The 16,938-nt window shown below is 40.1% G+C and overlaps 1 protein-coding gene across 1 annotated transcript in view; it reads right to left on the bottom strand.

Moving 5' to 3' along the window:
• Positions 1-16,475, bottom strand: part of Morf4l1 (mortality factor 4 like 1) — a 23,746-nt gene extending 7,271 nt beyond the window's left edge. The window contains exons 1-6 of the mRNA XM_050157295.1: positions 16,307-16,475; positions 11,628-11,674; positions 8,271-8,338; positions 4,940-5,056; positions 3,742-3,828; positions 1,865-1,946 (exon numbers count right to left, since the gene is read on the bottom strand). Of these exons, the coding sequence (XP_050013252.1) occupies positions 1,865-1,946; positions 3,742-3,828; positions 4,940-5,056; positions 8,271-8,338; positions 11,628-11,674; positions 16,307-16,346 (441 nt within the window). The 5' untranslated portion in view covers positions 16,347-16,475. The remainder of the gene's footprint in view (positions 1-1,864; positions 1,947-3,741; positions 3,829-4,939; positions 5,057-8,270; positions 8,339-11,627; positions 11,675-16,306) is intronic.
• Between the last annotated feature and the right edge of the window lie 463 nt (positions 16,476-16,938).

Genomic DNA, 16,938 nt, shown 5'->3' with positions numbered 1-16,938 from the left:
AGTTCCAGGACAGGCTCCAAAACCACAGAGAAACCCTGTCTCAAAAAACCAAAAAAAAATAAATAAATTATATATATATATATATATATGCTTAAAAAAAAGGGGCTAGGCATGCTGGTGTACCTATCCCCCTTCAATCCCAGCACTCAGGAGGCAGAGAGGCAGGCAGATCTCTGTGAATTTGAGGCCAGCCTAATCTACATATCCAGTTTCAGTACAGCCAGATCTATATAGTAAGACTCTGCCTCAAAAATCGTATTTGAAAGACAGTGTTCTACCCTGCATGGATGAACACTATTGTTTCCAAAAATGTGCCGGAGTACAACAGTGATGACTGTTAAGAGAAATAATTTTATGATTGGATTTGAAGACTGTTCAATAGGAGGGAATTCATGCCTGGTTTTGGAAACCTGGTCAAAAGCCCATGCAAGCGAGTCTACAGGAGCCAGAGGTTCTACAAAGAAGTCTATTATTGTTTTGCTAGATGGCTGTTATCAAACTACCTTGTAGATAATTCTACTCAAAGATTAGTGCTGCTCTCAACCTTGGCCAGAGAAGCTCCTTCTGCAGACTTGTAACTTAGCAAAGTGCTCAGAACATGACTATGAATGCTCATCCATAACTGGGACATCTGTATCGTTCCACCTTCCTCCACTCGATTTCAGGGAACAGAGCATAAGAGGGTGTAAGAATAAGTACAAAGCAGGAGGATAGGGAAAGTGTTTTCTTCTGTGACATGCTGTCTTCTAGATACAACATAACCTGTTGCACTCAAACTAACATTAGCTGGAGTTACTTGCATAAGCCAACATTCTAAGATGGATAGAAGTGGAACTCATGAGGAGCTACTGACAGTTTATGGGTGCTGGGGAAAAGCAAGTAATTTTTCTTTAAAGGTATGTATGGTAGGTGGCCCATGCTCCAGTGAACAGCCCTACCTACACCCATGAACATAAAGCTAGCAGTAACTACACTCATTAGTTTTAAAAAGGACACGGACATGACAAGAGCCCTCTTGGAAAGGAGGGTGGATAGATCAAATATTATACACATGTATGAAATCTCTAGTCCAGAGCACTATAATAGCAATTCCTTTTAGAAGTCTCCTTCCTGATATAAGGAAATGTTTTTCTACTTCTTAATAAGCCTTGGTTATGAGCCGGCAGTGGTGGCACACACTTTTAATCTTAGCACTAGGGAAGCAGAGGTAAATGATCTCAGTGAGTTTGAGGCCAGTCTGGTCCTCAAAGCATGTTCCACCAGGACAATCAGGACTGATAGAGACAAATTATCTCGAAAAAACTAAAACAGAACAACAACAAACAAAGGCCTTGGTTACTTACCCTTCAGATAATAGTTATAATCTTTAAGACCACGTATAAGGTCATTATTTCTACAGCCACTTCAGGTACATAACCTTTTAGAGACACAGTCTGAGTAAATGACTTTAAAACTATGGGCTAGCTGCCAAGAAGACTTGCAATCCAGAGTTTACAAATTATACTTTTCCCCCTTATTCTCATTTTATATTTAGCACTACTGAAAGTAACCCTTGCCAAAATAATTATCTCAAAATGTGACTCCCTGACAATTCAAAACTACTTTTCTAACCTGTATGTGTATACACGTGTAACTTCAAACATGAGGGCTAAAAGAGCAATTATTGTTGCTGAAGTGCACACTCAATCTATTTTAATGTTGCACATATTTTAGTGCAAGGGAGGAGGCTAGGGAAAAATCAAGTAACTAATGTGCATTTTAAATTACTTTTACTACCTGATACCCATTAGAAACAAAATATGTATCATAATCAATTGTAAATTTGAATTACATTTATAAGGCAGTATTAACAAAGAACATCTTACACTTCAACATTTTTCTGCTGCAGACCAGATGTCTTCTTTCCTGGAGCAGCCCCTCTCATCTTGCCCTCAGCATATTGTTCCCTTCAAAAGCAATGTCAGAAAGTAATGAGAAACAGCAAACTGTGCCTACTTGATTCCATCTATAATCTGTATTTAAACTGAATTTTCCAGTCAGACGTATAATGGCACACATCTTTAATCCCAGCACTCTAAAGACAGAAGCAGGTGGATCCTTGTGAGGTCGGGGCCAGCAAGGGCTTATACAGTGAGACCCTGACTCAGAAAAATTTAAAAAGCTTATCTGAGGGCTGGAGAGATAGCTCAGCTGTTAAGAGAACTGGCTGCTCTTCCAGAGGTGCTGAGTTCAATTCCCAGCAACTAACTACATGGTGGATCATAGCTCTCTAATGAGAGCTGGTGCCCTCTTTTGGCCTGCAGGCATACATGCAGGCAGAAAACTATATATAAAACAAAGAAATAAATCTTAAAAAAAAAAAAACAACATAAATTATCTATTAGTATAAGTGAACCTCCACAGTGTTCCAAAATACCCATGTTGTACAGATTCATTTTATTATAAAGCTAAAATAAAATGAGTAAGACACACAGAAAGCCTGAAATTGGGGCTGGAGAGATCAAAGAGTACCTGGGTCCAATTCTCAGCACCCACGTGGCTGCTCACAACCATAAATCAGGTCTGGGAAAGATGGCTTAGGGGGAGTACTTCTTGCTCTTGCAGAAGACCTGGGTTTGATTCCCAGCAGCCGCAAGATGGCCCACAACCATCCATAACTCCAGGAAATCTTACTCCCTCTTCAGGCCTCCTCACACATCAAGCATACATGTGATACATATATATGTAATATATATTATACATATAATATGCATACACACATAAAAGGCAAAACACTTATAGAAAAATAAAACCAAAAATAACACTTACAAAGTCTACAGAAATCAAAAGATTGAAGAAACTAAACATAGCCAGAAGGCTAGCCCAAGAGATAAAAGGTAGGTGTTACCAAGCCCACTGATTTGAGTTCAGTACCTGGACCCCACATGACAGAAGAACTGACCCCAACCTCCACAATCTCGTCATGGCATACCCATGCCCACGTAAATAACAAGAGGCAAAACAAAAATTTTGTTACTAAAATTAAAATCAATGTAGTACAAATTAGCATATGGTCTCCGAAATTGAAAATTCCAGTGTTGTGCCTGGTTGGGGAATTCACTAACAGTCCCGAAGTTTTCTTTTAATTTGACTCCATGTAATTAGTTTTAATTTTTTAAATATTTTAGTTGTAAAATTCAAATGTAATAACTACCTTATAGATAATTTTTCTGGGTCCTTTTCCCACAACCTATTTTCAGAATAAATATAATGGGAATATCTCTTCCTTTTCATTTTCATATGGAATTATGCCTTCCATAGCCTCCAAGAAGATGTTAAACAAGATATTAAAAGTTTGCACCTACAATTTCAAAACTTTGTTTTTCAGAATTAATTTTTTTGTTTTTGTTTGGTTTTTTGTTTTGAAAGACAGGGTTTCTCTGTAGCTTTGAAGTCTGTCCTGGAACTCTATAGATCAGGCTGGTCTCAAACTCACAAGAGACCTGCCTGCTACTGTTTCCCAAGTGCTGGGATTAAAGGCATAAAACTTTGTTTTTCTACTAAATTCTAAAGACAGACTCAGAAATGACAGGATATTACTTTTACCCAGAAAATATGTAGTTACTTGAAATCAAGCTTTAACACAGAACTAACAAGTATCAAGAATCATTTTACTAAAAGTAGAGGAAGGTGTCAACATGATCTAATTCTGCTCATTCCATGTCTAAAAATATCAAAATTTATTTCCCAAAACAAACTTACTGATTGGCCTTTTGAAGCTCTCGCTGTTTTTGCAAATTGGTGTCCACATATTTGAGTACTCTGCTTTCTGGAACCCATTCATCCCAACTGAAAAAGACAAGTTAAAAAAAACACTGAAATACATTTTAAATATAGTTTCTCTTCCAATTAACTTTTAAAGATCTAAACAGCAAAATTTTGTAATTCCCTTGAAATAATGTGTTCTAATTTTTTAACATCTATTTATTTGTATATGTGGTGTACAAGTATATGTTATAGAATGTGTGTGTGAGGGTGTCAGAAAAGAACTTTTAGGAGTCAGTTCTTTCAGTGTGTAGGTCCTAGAACTACAACTTGGTTCTTCACCCTTGGAGGCCAAGTACTTTTTACTCACTGAATCATCTTGTCAACCCTAGGGTTTTTTGTTTTCACTTTTTAAAAAATGAATTTCAAGTTGGCCTTGAATTTATGGTAATCCTCTTGCCTCAGTATCCCAAATTCTCTAACTACAGGCATGCACAAACCATGCTCAGCTTTTTATGAAATAATCTGATTAAGCTGGCAACGCAAATCTATTCCCAACTAAAAGAAAAATCTAAGCAAATTGTGTTCTAGTAAGAAGCAGCATTCCAAATATAAACTATGTATGTGGATTATTCAAATCATGTGTTAATGGTCAAAGAGTAAGTCACTAAGCCATTAGCTTTTCAGAATTACAGTACTGTGTTAAGTTCCATAGCTCATAAATGCTAAAAGTGCACCAGGAGTACACGACAGTCTACCAATACTTACCACCTAGGTGACTAGATTAAGTTTGTACATTAAAGGCTTACAATGGTTTTTTTTTTCCTTCAGATAACTCACTGTTCACATTTATCTACTAAACGTAAGCATTCCAATTTCCTAGGTGATTAAAAAAAAGCTTTCTAAAATCTCAGGTATCCGGTTTCTCACAAAACAAGCCTTTTATTGATGTATATGGGAAAACAAAACTTTATTGTGGAATGTTGAATTTTTTGAACTTTTGAATAAAATTAAGTCTTTTCTCCTGCTGATGGAGCTCCATTAGTGACACAATCAGGTGTATTCTTGAGGCAATCTTTTATTTAATGATTTCCCACCTCTGACCTCTTATAGAGTATAGTCAAAAGGAAAATTAATAAATAAAAAACATTCCTCAACATGATTTCCTAAAGAAAACTTTAAAACATGCATTTACCTAGAGGTCAGGAGGGGGTGGTGTACTGAGGGAGCTCCTTCAGGAACAGGAAAAAGGGCTACAATATCCTCACGTGTCTTCAAAGATTTTTCAGAGCGCCTGGGCCTCACAGCACTTCTGATACAGACAGCATAGTACAAAGTAATCTCAGTAACTATGTGCAGAATTTAGCTTAAGCTTTATCAAGATTCACTTACAAATGGAATAATCTAATGTCTGTGTCAACAAATTCCAATAAGAGTTTTGAAAATTTAGAAATATCTTAGTATCTACTGTGATTTTTGAAAGTGTATTTAAACAAGTATCTAAGAGAAATCCAGTTTGAAATTGGAATTTTGTTGTACCAATGTTTTAGAAGGTGTCCTACAGTAGGGCATAGTGGTGCACACCTTTAATCCCAGCACTCTTAAGGTGCAGGTAGATCTGAGTTCCAGGCCTGCATGGTCTACATACCAAGCTCCAGACTAGCCAGGGATACATAGTAAGAAAAACCTTGTCTCTAAATAAGTATCCTACAGATTGCCTTTTCTTTGGGGTGTGTCGGGAGGAATGGGAGGTACTGGAGACTGAGCGAGGGCTCCATGCATGCTGGCAAGAGAGCTCTACCATTGAAACTACATCCCTATCCATAAAGCTCTTAAAAAAAATCCGTATCCCTATACTCCTTAAAGTTGCCTTTAACTGCTTTAAAACCTCAGAAATTCCCTCCCCTTCAGCTACAAACCACATCTAAATTAGCACACTGAATAACCAATTACCAAATCACTCCAACAGCTTATTACCAAAGAGATGAAAATCCTTGCTGAAACTGAGAAAAACAAAATGGACAACCATCTTCGCTCTGAGGAATCTCTACTAGTAAACTAATAACTGAGAGCCGCTAGAATTTTTAAGTATACATCAAGCGTGTAACTTTTAGTATTTTTCAAAGTAGTTGTGACTAATCCCCAAAGTCAAATCCACAGGCAAAACTGAATACACACATAATATACTTGACAGGCATTTTAAAACACCCTTCTCAAATGGTTTTAAGTTTCTCTACAGCTACACATGGTGGCATAAGCCTGTAATCTCAGCATTCAGGAGGCCAAAAGATTACTGCAACTTCCAGGATAGCCAAAACTACAAAACATGACCCAGTTTCAGAAAAGGAAAATGAAAACTCATTTTTAAATACTTCCTAAAGGCTAACATGGGCATGTTTAGCAAGTCAACTCTGTAAGACACCTATGATACCTTAATTTTCCTCATAAAAACCTGTAATGTCAGTGGGCAGTGGTGGCACAAGCCTTTAATTCCAGCATTCGGGGAGCAGAGGCAGGCAGATCTCTGAGTTCAAGGTTAGCCTGGTCTACATGAGCTAGTTCCAGGACAGACTCCAAAGCTACAGAAAAACCCTGTCTCAAAAAAAAAGACAAAACAAATAAAATAAAACCTGTAATGTCTACTACACTATCACCACTCCCCTATTTTCCCAAGAAGACAAGATTTAAATAAAACCATCACTTATTTCTGCCATGAAGTACAATCCAACAAAGAAAAAACTACTTCTTGAAAAAGTAAAACCAGAAAATCTGAGGCTTTGATTTTTATAATTTATGGCAATCTACAAAAATAACAACCTAACATACAGATATTGACCTATATCTGATTTTACACAAAATATCTTGATATACAAGAAGTCTGAAGCATAAAAGCCATATGCACAGCTACTGAAGTAAATTCTAAGTTAAAGTATGCTAGGGAAGGGGAAGTAGGTCACTCCATGAATGTCATGTGCTTTCCTTTCATAGTCTATATGGACTTTTAACTTTCCCATCCCTAATATGCATAAAGAAGACATACTACTTCCTGTAGGAAAGCATCTATTACACATTTTATCTGGACATTAGCAAAATATTAACATGTAAAATATAAACCTCATAAACTAAAGATAAAATTCAGTTTTCAGTTCTTCTTTTAAGCATGGATACTGTAGAAACCTAAAACATAAAAGACTGTTTTCTAGATACCACAACCAACTTAAATTTATTCCTTCTTATTATTTTGAGACAAGTTCTCATCACTACGTAGTTCTGGCTGGCCTGTTAAGTGACCACCCTACTTCTGCCTGAGTGTTGAAATTAAAGCTATGCGCCAGCACACCTAGTTTCCAATTTCTTAATACAAGACTGGGATAATTCTGAAATATTGACAGTACCTACTGATCATTATTAAAAATACTTTATTCAGTTATCAGAATATGCTTTCATGTATTTTGTATTGTGACCTTTCTACAATTATACTAAAGGAATAATTACAAGTTTCGTATTTTTCACCTAAATTTGTTTCTGTTTGTAACAAACTAAATTAACTGGCTAGTCTTTTGGATATTTCAAAGAATTATATAAAGTTAGACCAAAATCATGGGGTTAGCAAACTTAACAGAAGAAAAAGAAAACCTTCCCTCTACATTAAAGTACCCATATCACAGCACTGTTCCCATTTAAAGAAGAACCAGACTCTGGGTCAAGTGAAACAAAGCATTAAGCATTAAAAGGTACCAAAAAGTAATTCCTAAATGGCTGACCCTTTGAAATGACATTCCTGAAGTACAAAAGAATAATAAAAATGACTGAAAACTTCCCCTGGTAAGCCAGGTGTGATGGCACAGACCTTTAATCCCAGCACTTAGGAAGCAGAGGCAGGAGTTCGAGGCTAGTCCAGTCTACTAAAAAGTCAAGGCAAGGCTATACAGAGAAATCCTTTCTCGAAAAAGACGAAACAAATTCCCCTATTAAAAATAATAAACAATGCAACTACAGGCAACAAAAAGGCTTAAATAATTTATTGGTGCTGTTGTTTGGGTCTCAAAGAAAACACTACTGAGAAAGCTCCAATGACTACTAGAAAATTAAATTCTAGAGTTTTCTATGCTACGCCACATGAAACTACTTAGTTAACGTTTCAGAATTTCACAAAATGGATTTATAAACTGTCATTTCATATTTTTCCTCCTTTCTCCTGTTCTATAACTAGTTTTGAGTTTAACTGCTTGAATAAGAACTATTAAGTCATTTGGCCTGTGCTCAGGCCAAAAATATTCAGGCCATCCTAAAACACGCCATAAAAAAGTATGCTGACCAACCACTCATAATTCAACTAGAATAGTTGGTCAAGCGTAACCACTGGGCACTACAAAATAATATAAGAAAAATTCCCAAACATCAAGTACATATAATCTGGTCGAGTTCTCCCTAGTATAGTTTCATCATATTGAAGATGACTCACTCTTGCTTCGATATATATGTTATAACAGTAGACAAAATGCTTTTAAGGGTCTAATACTCACTTTTTGTTCCAACCACTGTAATGGATAAAGTATTTCACTTGTTTGTCCTTTATGGCAACCTTTACACACTGAAATAAAAAAGACAAAGTCTTTGGTATACACATAATCTTATCAAATTTGCATCCTAAAGACAGATGTGCTTTTTATTTAGTACTATAAAACTTTAATTAGAAAACTTAAGGACAGAGTTGTTGGTCAGTTTGATTCTATAACTCTAGTGCTGAGAATCCTTTTCTATAGTTACAAAACTTCAATTTAAAAATAAACACAAAACTAACAAACAGCACTGAAAAGAGGTCACTATAAATCAACAATCTAGGTCTGCTACCCAAGGTCAAGAAATGAAAGCTATTCTTAGAGTTTCTTAAACTCTAGCTAAGAACTACATTTATATCAAAAATACAATCTCATCAATCTATAAAAAAAAAAAAGACAGCATGCTGATTTTTTTATTAGGTTTAAGAGCATAATTAGCCAGGCGGTGGTGGCGCACGCCTTTAATCCCAGCACTCAGGAGGCAGAGGCAGGCGGATCTCTGGGAGTTCGGGGCCGGCCTGGTCTACAAGAGCTAGTTCCAGGACAGGCTCCAAAGCTACAGAGAAACCGTCTTGAAAAACAAAAAAAAAAAAAAAAAATTAAAGAGCATTCTTAAAAGTAACCAAACAAAACAAACTACTAGAGAAAAGTTCCCATGACAAGAGTTTTTGATCTGACTTTTTTGATTTCACTGGTCCACCAAACAATAATTTACTCTAATCATTATTTAAGAAATTGTTCACCAGAATATTTTGCTGCTAGAGAAAAAACAGTTCAGATGTTTGCCAAAAATTCATACAACAATGAAAAACATACAAGATGAAAACCAAAAGGATTTAGTTACAAACAGCTATACATTCAAAACATGAGCTGTGAACATCATTTTTAGTCAGAACTAGCTGGTACAAATATAAACTTAACAGAAATTTACACAGAAATCACTTTTAATCATTACGCTTTATATACATGTGTATAGTGTGTATGAGTGTGTGTTGCTGCACTTTTGTTGGTTTTCTATACTAGGTACTTAAACCAGCATCTTACTCATGGAAAGTACTTCTACTGGGCTTTGTCCCCTGCCTTGTTTACTACTTTGTGAGACAGTTTCACTAGGGCCATCCCTTAACTCCATATCCCAAGTAATCCTTCTATCTTAATTTCCCAACTAGCCTGCCTGGTTCATAGGCCTGTGTCACCCAGTATACGGTGTTTCTTTTTTTTGGTGGGAGTAGCACTGAGATTGAGTTCAGGGCTTTAATTATGGTAGGCAAGTATTCTACCATGTAACTAGCCTTTGTGTTCAATTCTTAAATGCCTGTCCAGGCACATTTTTAGTTCTAGCACTGAGGAGGTAGAGGCAGTTCCATCTCTGAGTTTAAGACCACCCCAGCATCTGTCTCAAAAGAAACATCTTCAAAAAGAAGAAGTGTCTGTAATCCCAGTCCTCAAGCAGTCAGAATAAATTTGGAGACTAGACAAGCTATGGACTGAAGCTAAGGACAATCTGAGCTCTACAGCAAGATCCTGTCTCAAAAAGTAAAGGGCTAGGGATGTAGTTTACTGATACAGCACTTTTCTAGCAAACAAAAGGCCCCCATTTTGAGCCCCAGCAGTGTTAAAGAGGATGGGACAACTTTTAATTTTCTATGCTGGGCTGGATATATCTCAGTGATAGGGAACATAGCTAAAGTATTTAAATCCCTGGGATGAGCACCAGAATGATATCCCAAACTCAATTCTGCCAAAAGTCATTAGAAATAAAATAAAAGGGGGCTGGAAAAATGGCTCAGAGGTTAAGAGCACTGCCTGCTCTTCCAAAGGTCCTGAGTTCAATTCCCAGCAACCACATGGTGGCTCATAACCATCTGTAGTGAGATCTGGTGCCCTCTTCTGGCATGCAGGCATACATGCTAGCAGAATACTGTATAATAAATAAATCTAAAAAAAAGAAAGAAATAAAATAAAAGTAATTTTAGACTATAAAGTAGACTGTCCAGGCATGGGGATGTAACTGCAGTGGTAGCTCTCTTCCAAACATATGTATGCTGTGTTAAATTGTGAGCACTGTAAATATTTTTTTTAATATTTTTACAGTTTATTTAACTTTATGTGCATTGGTGTGAAGGAGTCAGATCCCCTGCAACTGGATCTTCAGACAGTTGTGAGCTGCCATGTGGGTGCTGGGAATTGAACCTGGGTCCTCTGGAAGAGCAGTCAGTGCTCTTAACCACTGAGCCATCTCTCCAGCCCCCCACTGTAAAATATTTTTAATCAAAATAAAAATAAATGTATTCTGCTGTTATCGCTGACTAGTTTTTTCCTTCTTTCTTTTGGTTTTCTTTGTGAGTTTCTTTGTGAGTTTCTGCATATAGCCATGGCTGTTCTGGAACTTGCTCTACAGACCAGGCTGGCCTCAAACTCAGAGATCTACCTGCCTATGCCTACCAACTGCTAGGATAAAATGTAGCACCACCAGGCATCTAAATTTAAAGTCATAATGAAAAAGAAAAAAGCCTTGTTCTCTCAGGGTTCAAATTTTACCATTCAAATTAACTAATAGCAGTTAAATGTATATGACAACCAGAGAATGGTGGTGGGTCACATCTGTTTGAGACCTCAGCATAAAAGGGTAAGGCAGGAGGCTTACTGTTAGTTCAAAGCCAGCCTGAGCTAGTAAGAACTCTAGTCTCATAACCAGCAAACACAAAGAGAAACACACAGAGGGAAGTTAAATATCAATTGTTAAAGCTGAGTAAAAGGCTCAGTGAATAACAGTGCTTTCCATGCAAGCAGGACAACTCATGACCCCAGAACCCATGATACTGGTGCTCCTACAATGAGATGGAAGGTGAAGAAGAAAAGAATTCCAGGAAATCTAAAGTTAGATAGAAGAGACTGTCTCAGGGACATCAAGAGGAGACTGGCACTCGAGGTTGTCCTCTGATCTCAATGCTCACAAGGTTTTACAGATCGACGTGCAAATGCTTGCAAGTACACACCGTGCAGCTCTGGTGCTGTTTCCCGCTGCGGTATTAACCATAAAATGCTATTTGTTACATACAACCAAACAACCTTCATCTATCACTCACTTTAATGCTACTTCCAACCAATAGGTCTTTACTGAGTTAGTTTAGAAAGGGAACTTTCTCCATCCACCAGCAAGCAAGCAGTAACAAACTCAAAATGAGAAAGATTTATGAACCTATGCAAAAATGAAATCTTTACATCTCCAGCAAGAAAGTACTATATATAATTTGATATTATAAAGTCGAATCTACCTAACATTTTGGCTACCTTCTCAAAAGAAAGCAGGTTCCATACCTTTGCTTCATAGAGAAGGGGCCCATGAAAGCACAGCACTCGCTCGCCTGTAGAAAGAGGGGGGAGGAAAGGGGTCAGGTTAATTTTGAGTCATTTGCCATACTGAAAGATGTGACTTCAAGAACCACTACACTTGATTATAAAAGTCCCAGCATAATCAGGAAAAACAGGTAAAACCATGAATGCTTCAGAACAAACTTTACCATATCTTTAGTATCCAGGGTCAACAAAGTTCAAACTTAAATTTCTATTAAAATTATCAAATCACCTATGGGATAAAGTTTGGCTAGTTCACCTGTTCTAATCTGGAAATAGAATTATTTATTTATTTGGGGTTTTTGAGACAGGGTTTCTTTGTAGCTTTGGAGCATGTCCTCGAACTAGCTCTTGTAGACCAGGCTGGCCTTGAACTCACAGAGATCTGCCTACCTCTGCCTCCCAAATGCTGGGATTAAAGGTGTGCACCACTACTTGGGAATAGAATTTTTAAAATGTTTTCTTTAAGTTTAGTCACTTGACTGATTTCTGCTTCTTTTTTACTGAGTATTACACATTAAAACTCCTGACCAAATACATAAGATGAATTTTTTCTAAGTTATCCTACCTATGTTAGTTCATTCCTTAGTATTCTGGAAGCTAGGCTATTTCAATGAACAACAAAAAAAAAAAAAAAAACAGAACAGAACAATCCTAGCCCTGGGAATTTACTCCCAATGTTGACTCTACCATTGGCACTTGCAAAACCAAATAAAATCTGGGTAGAGTAAGACTTGAAGACATCTGTGCTTATCAAACAAATTGGGTGGTGATTTCTGGACTCTTGACTTCACATAATGATAGTGGAAGTTTATCACACACATTATTTTCAGTCCACTTGCTTTCAACACATTCCAAGGTGACTGACGTATTCAACAGGGTCAGTTATGTGTTTATAAAATTGTATCTTAAAAGTCCTATGCTGGAAAAAAATGTTTTTAAATATATATGTATGTATGTATGTATACGGACTGGAAGAGATGGCTCAGAGGTTAAAAAGCACTGCCTACTCTTCTGAAGGTCCTGAATTCAATTCCCAGCAACCACATGGTCACTCACAACATCTGTAATGAGATCTTTTCTTAAATATATATGTATGTGTACATATAGTATATATATACATAAATTATAAGCCTGGCATGGTGGTACACACCTTTAATCCCAGTACTCTTAAGTTCAAGGCCAATACATCTACATAGGCCAGTCAAATCTATATGGTGAGACCCTTTCTCTCTCTTAAATGTGGCGTATTTGCTGTGTGCCAAGCATTTCATACTAATAAGGGACACATAGGTTAAGTAAATGTTTTTTATCTTTTTCTGTACTTATATTGTACTTTTCTTAAGCAGCTAAGAGAGCCAGCTTCTTGGGAGGGTTCACAGAGAAAGGAGGATCCAGACAGCAGAAACAAGCATGCAAAAGTGTAGTAATATATACACAGTTCGATACCCATGGTAGAATGAACATGTACAACAAGTAGAAGGGAAACAGTGCTGATCTGTCCACCTCCTGGGATTCCATGTTTACTATCATATCTAATGAGCCCAAGGCTTTGTGCATGCTATAAGCACTTTCCCAACCGAGCTACATACATGTTTATCTCTGGAGTGCTTTTTGAAATTATTATTACTTCTGAACTTCAGAGACCTCCATTGTTAGACTTCCAAAGTAAGATCCAGCAACCCTTAACATCAAGGTACCCCTAAAAACTCCTACTACTTAACTGTTAAAAGCATTACTAGACCTATGGCCAGCCTTGAATAAAGATGGAAAATTGATCTAACAGTCCAGGGGGGTAAAACATTCTGCTCTTAAACAGAAGCAGTAAGATCAGATCTGTGATTACTAATTTCATTCCAAGTACCCTTTAAGCTACTCTGATATAATATACCTTTTTAAAAATTGGCTGCTTCAGCTAAAAACTATACTATGGCTCTATGAATCCAAATATATGCATATATTTATGTAAATATAAATATATAGCTGAAAAACTGCACTAAAGACTCTGACTCAAAAAATAAATGCATTTAGCTAGTGTAAATTAGGCTAATTAGTGAACAGAAAAATTCAATAACCGACAAATTCTAACTACACAGTTCTCCATCCTTAAATCCACTCTAGCCTCAAACTACAATGATCCTGCCCAGAGGCTGTCTTCTTACTAGCTTGTAGTTAAATGGCCCTCCATGAGACAGAAATAGTTCCATTCCCAGCACCCACACACAGCGGTTCACAACTCCAGTTCTGAGAATCCAAGGCCTTCTGGCTTCTTGAGGGTACCAGGCCCATACATAGTGCATGCATGCAAGACACTCATACATAAAACATTGCACACCCGTGCGCGCGTGCACATACACACACAATGTAGTCACCACCTTTCACTATCACAATTTTATTAAGATTTCAAAATATCAACACTAAATATTTTCTTTCCAAGATGTTCTCTGAATTTTTATTACTTATTGTGGGGAGGGGAATAGTTATATGCACACAAGACACTGTACATGTGGAGGTCACAAGACAACTTGTGGGAGGCAGTTCTCTATCACCATCATGTGAGCCCCTGGAATCAGGATCAAGATGGGAGCTGGGCGGTGGTAAAACACCCCTTTAATCCCAGCACTTGTTCAGGCAGAGGCAGGCAGATCTCTGTGAGTTCAAGACAGAGGGAGTTCTAGGGAAGGTTCCACAACTACAGAGAAACCGTCTCGGAAAACCAAAAGTAACAGTCAAGGTGGGGACAGAACATCTTATATAGTCTTTTATACATAATTTTAACAAGATGGTTATATAGTTTAGCTTGTATTTTTTTTCTGGACAGTGTCATCCTACTCTCTAACGCTGGAATTTTAGGTGTGTGTCACAACCAGTTACACCTGGAAACCGCAGCTGAAATGTAATGGTAAAGGCAGGGATTTACAAAGCTTTCATAACCCAAGCCTTTGTTGTTCCTATTCTTCTCCAATTACACCAACACCTCTTTCTGGTTTGCCTTTATTCATCTCCTTACTTTATCAACTTCTCCTTTAGCCCTGGCTGTCTTGAAACTCTCTAAGTAGACAAGGAAAACCTTGAACTCGGAGATCTGACTTGACTGCCTCTGCCTCCAGCGTTCTTTTTAAAAATGCAAAAACCTCGTGTTTGCCTCAGGAAGCACCGGGCGACAAAGCTACGTCTCCAGCCCTCAAACTACTTTAGGTATCGAATTCTAGATAACATTAAAGGGAACTTACAAGATACGGTAAACAAGATTTAGCTGAGGCACACTGAAGACCGAAACAGGAGGATCAATATAACAGCCAGGGGTGCATACAAAGACTTGCCTCAAAAACAAAAACAAAAAAACTTTCTAGAAAACAACGAAGGGCCACAATTTCTCAAAGCGGGAGCAACGTACTAAGAGTCCTCATCAAAAACCCTTGGAATACCGTTAAGTTGTTTTGTCTTTTTAACGTCTAGCACCTTAATGGTTAAACAACCCTAAAACAGTTACGCAGGCGTCTGGGCTGGGAATGTACGCAACAAGCACAAACGGCCATGACAATAAAAGGTTTAAAACGTTCCTCTTTATGCTCACAGTTTTACTTCCTTTAGTGCGCTATTAAACACCTCGGTAATTGCGTTACGAGAACTGAGTAACCGCTTCCCCCTGAAAGGACCGTTAAACTGCAACACTGTTCTCGATCAAAGCCAATTAATAAACATTAGCTTTCAAATCGCCATTAACAGACTACTACCGCAACCAGTCAAGCAACTTCTGGGTTTAAAGACGACGACGAGGCCAAGGACCTCTAGCCGGACACTCCCTGCGGGGGAACGGAAATTGTTTTCCCGAGCAACTGCGTAGGAGAGCACCCAGGACTCCGGCGCTCCGCTGCAGACACAGCAAAACGATGCCTTCAGGGCACAGCAAGCCTAGCCACCCGCTCGGGCGGCTCACGGTTTTTCCGTCCCCACCCATCACTCGGAGGCAAACGCAGGCCTCGGCCGGCGCGAGGCCTCGGTGCCAGGGGGCGCTGCACTGCCCGAAGCCGCACCGAGACGCTGCGAGACGCCGGCAGCCATGATGGCGCGGCCATCTTGGCGCGGCCATCTTACAAACGCACTTCTCCCGCCGCGGGGCGCAAAGCCCACTCCCCGTCCTCCGGCGGCAGGGCTCCCCGAAATAGCCGAGAGAGCCCCGGGATGGGGGGAGGTCAAGCAGCTCGCCCTCCTCCAGCCCACGGTGGTGAAATCGGCGCGGGGCAGCGCGGCAGCCCGGGGCGGAGGGGGGTGGGGAACGACAACAACACGGGCTGCCGCTGCTCCCCTCCCCCACGCCACATCACTTCCTAACCGTCGCCATGGCTCGCCCGCCGGCCGCCTCCCCACAATAGCCTTCCCCGCTCAGAGACAAACAAAACAAGCGCCGAGGTCTGGCCCCGCGCACGGGGCTCCCGCGGCCCTGGCTGTGCCACGAAACCCGGCCGCCGCCCGGCGCGCCGAGTCCGCCCTGCGCAGTGCGCCTTCCCTTCACAAAGCACAGCCCGCAGTGGTCCCAGGCCGCCAGCCCCGCCGCCCCCGACCCCCCAAACCTCAGCCGCCCCGACTCAGCCTCCCTCCCCGGCGCCGTTAGCTTCCTCGACCGAAAGCGGCACACTCACCCTCCTGGAATTTGGGCTTCGGGTCCTGTTTGGGCGCCATTTATAAGTGATTCGCCGCCTCCTCCTTCTCCCACCACCCCCGACTACCGCCCCCTACTCTCTACCCCACCCAACTTCGCGTCAGGAGCGCCGTCGGGAACAGCCAGCTCTACATCCTGGGCGCGATTTGCCAGAGCCGCCTGACCTCACAGCGCCGCGACCCTCGCCGCCGCCGCCTCAGCCAACGGCTGCCCGCCGCGCACGCAAGCCTGCGCCCGTGCCGCCCCCGAGGCACGCCGGGATTGGTAGTTCGGCCCCCAACGGACGCGAAGCCGGGTGGGGGAGGGGAAGGGAGACGCCTTCCCTCCCCACCCCCATCCCCACCTCCACCCCCCACCCCCGCTCGCCCCAGTCCCCCGAGGATCGCGACCCCCAGAGAATTGTTAAAACCCACATTTGGTTTTCTGTCCCCGTGGAAAGGAGGAAAAAATAATCAAATCACTGGCTGGCGATGAAAGGATGGAAAAGGCTCACGGACGGATGCTTATACGCAAGATGAGGAGGCCACGAAGATGAGGGGTGTTGAAGTGGCCACAGCATCACCAGCACTCGGCCTAAGGGAGCTTTGGAGGCCGAAGATGAAGCTAGAGGCG

This window comes from Alexandromys fortis, unplaced genomic scaffold, assembly GCF_014885135.2.
Source record: "Alexandromys fortis isolate MF-2015 unplaced genomic scaffold, M_Fortis_MF-2015_v1.1 scaffold_85, whole genome shotgun sequence".
Classification (NCBI taxonomy): domain Eukaryota; kingdom Metazoa; phylum Chordata; class Mammalia; order Rodentia; family Cricetidae; genus Alexandromys; species Alexandromys fortis.
Note: the sequence above shows the minus strand (reverse complement) of the source record. Positions and strands in the feature narration are given on the sequence as shown.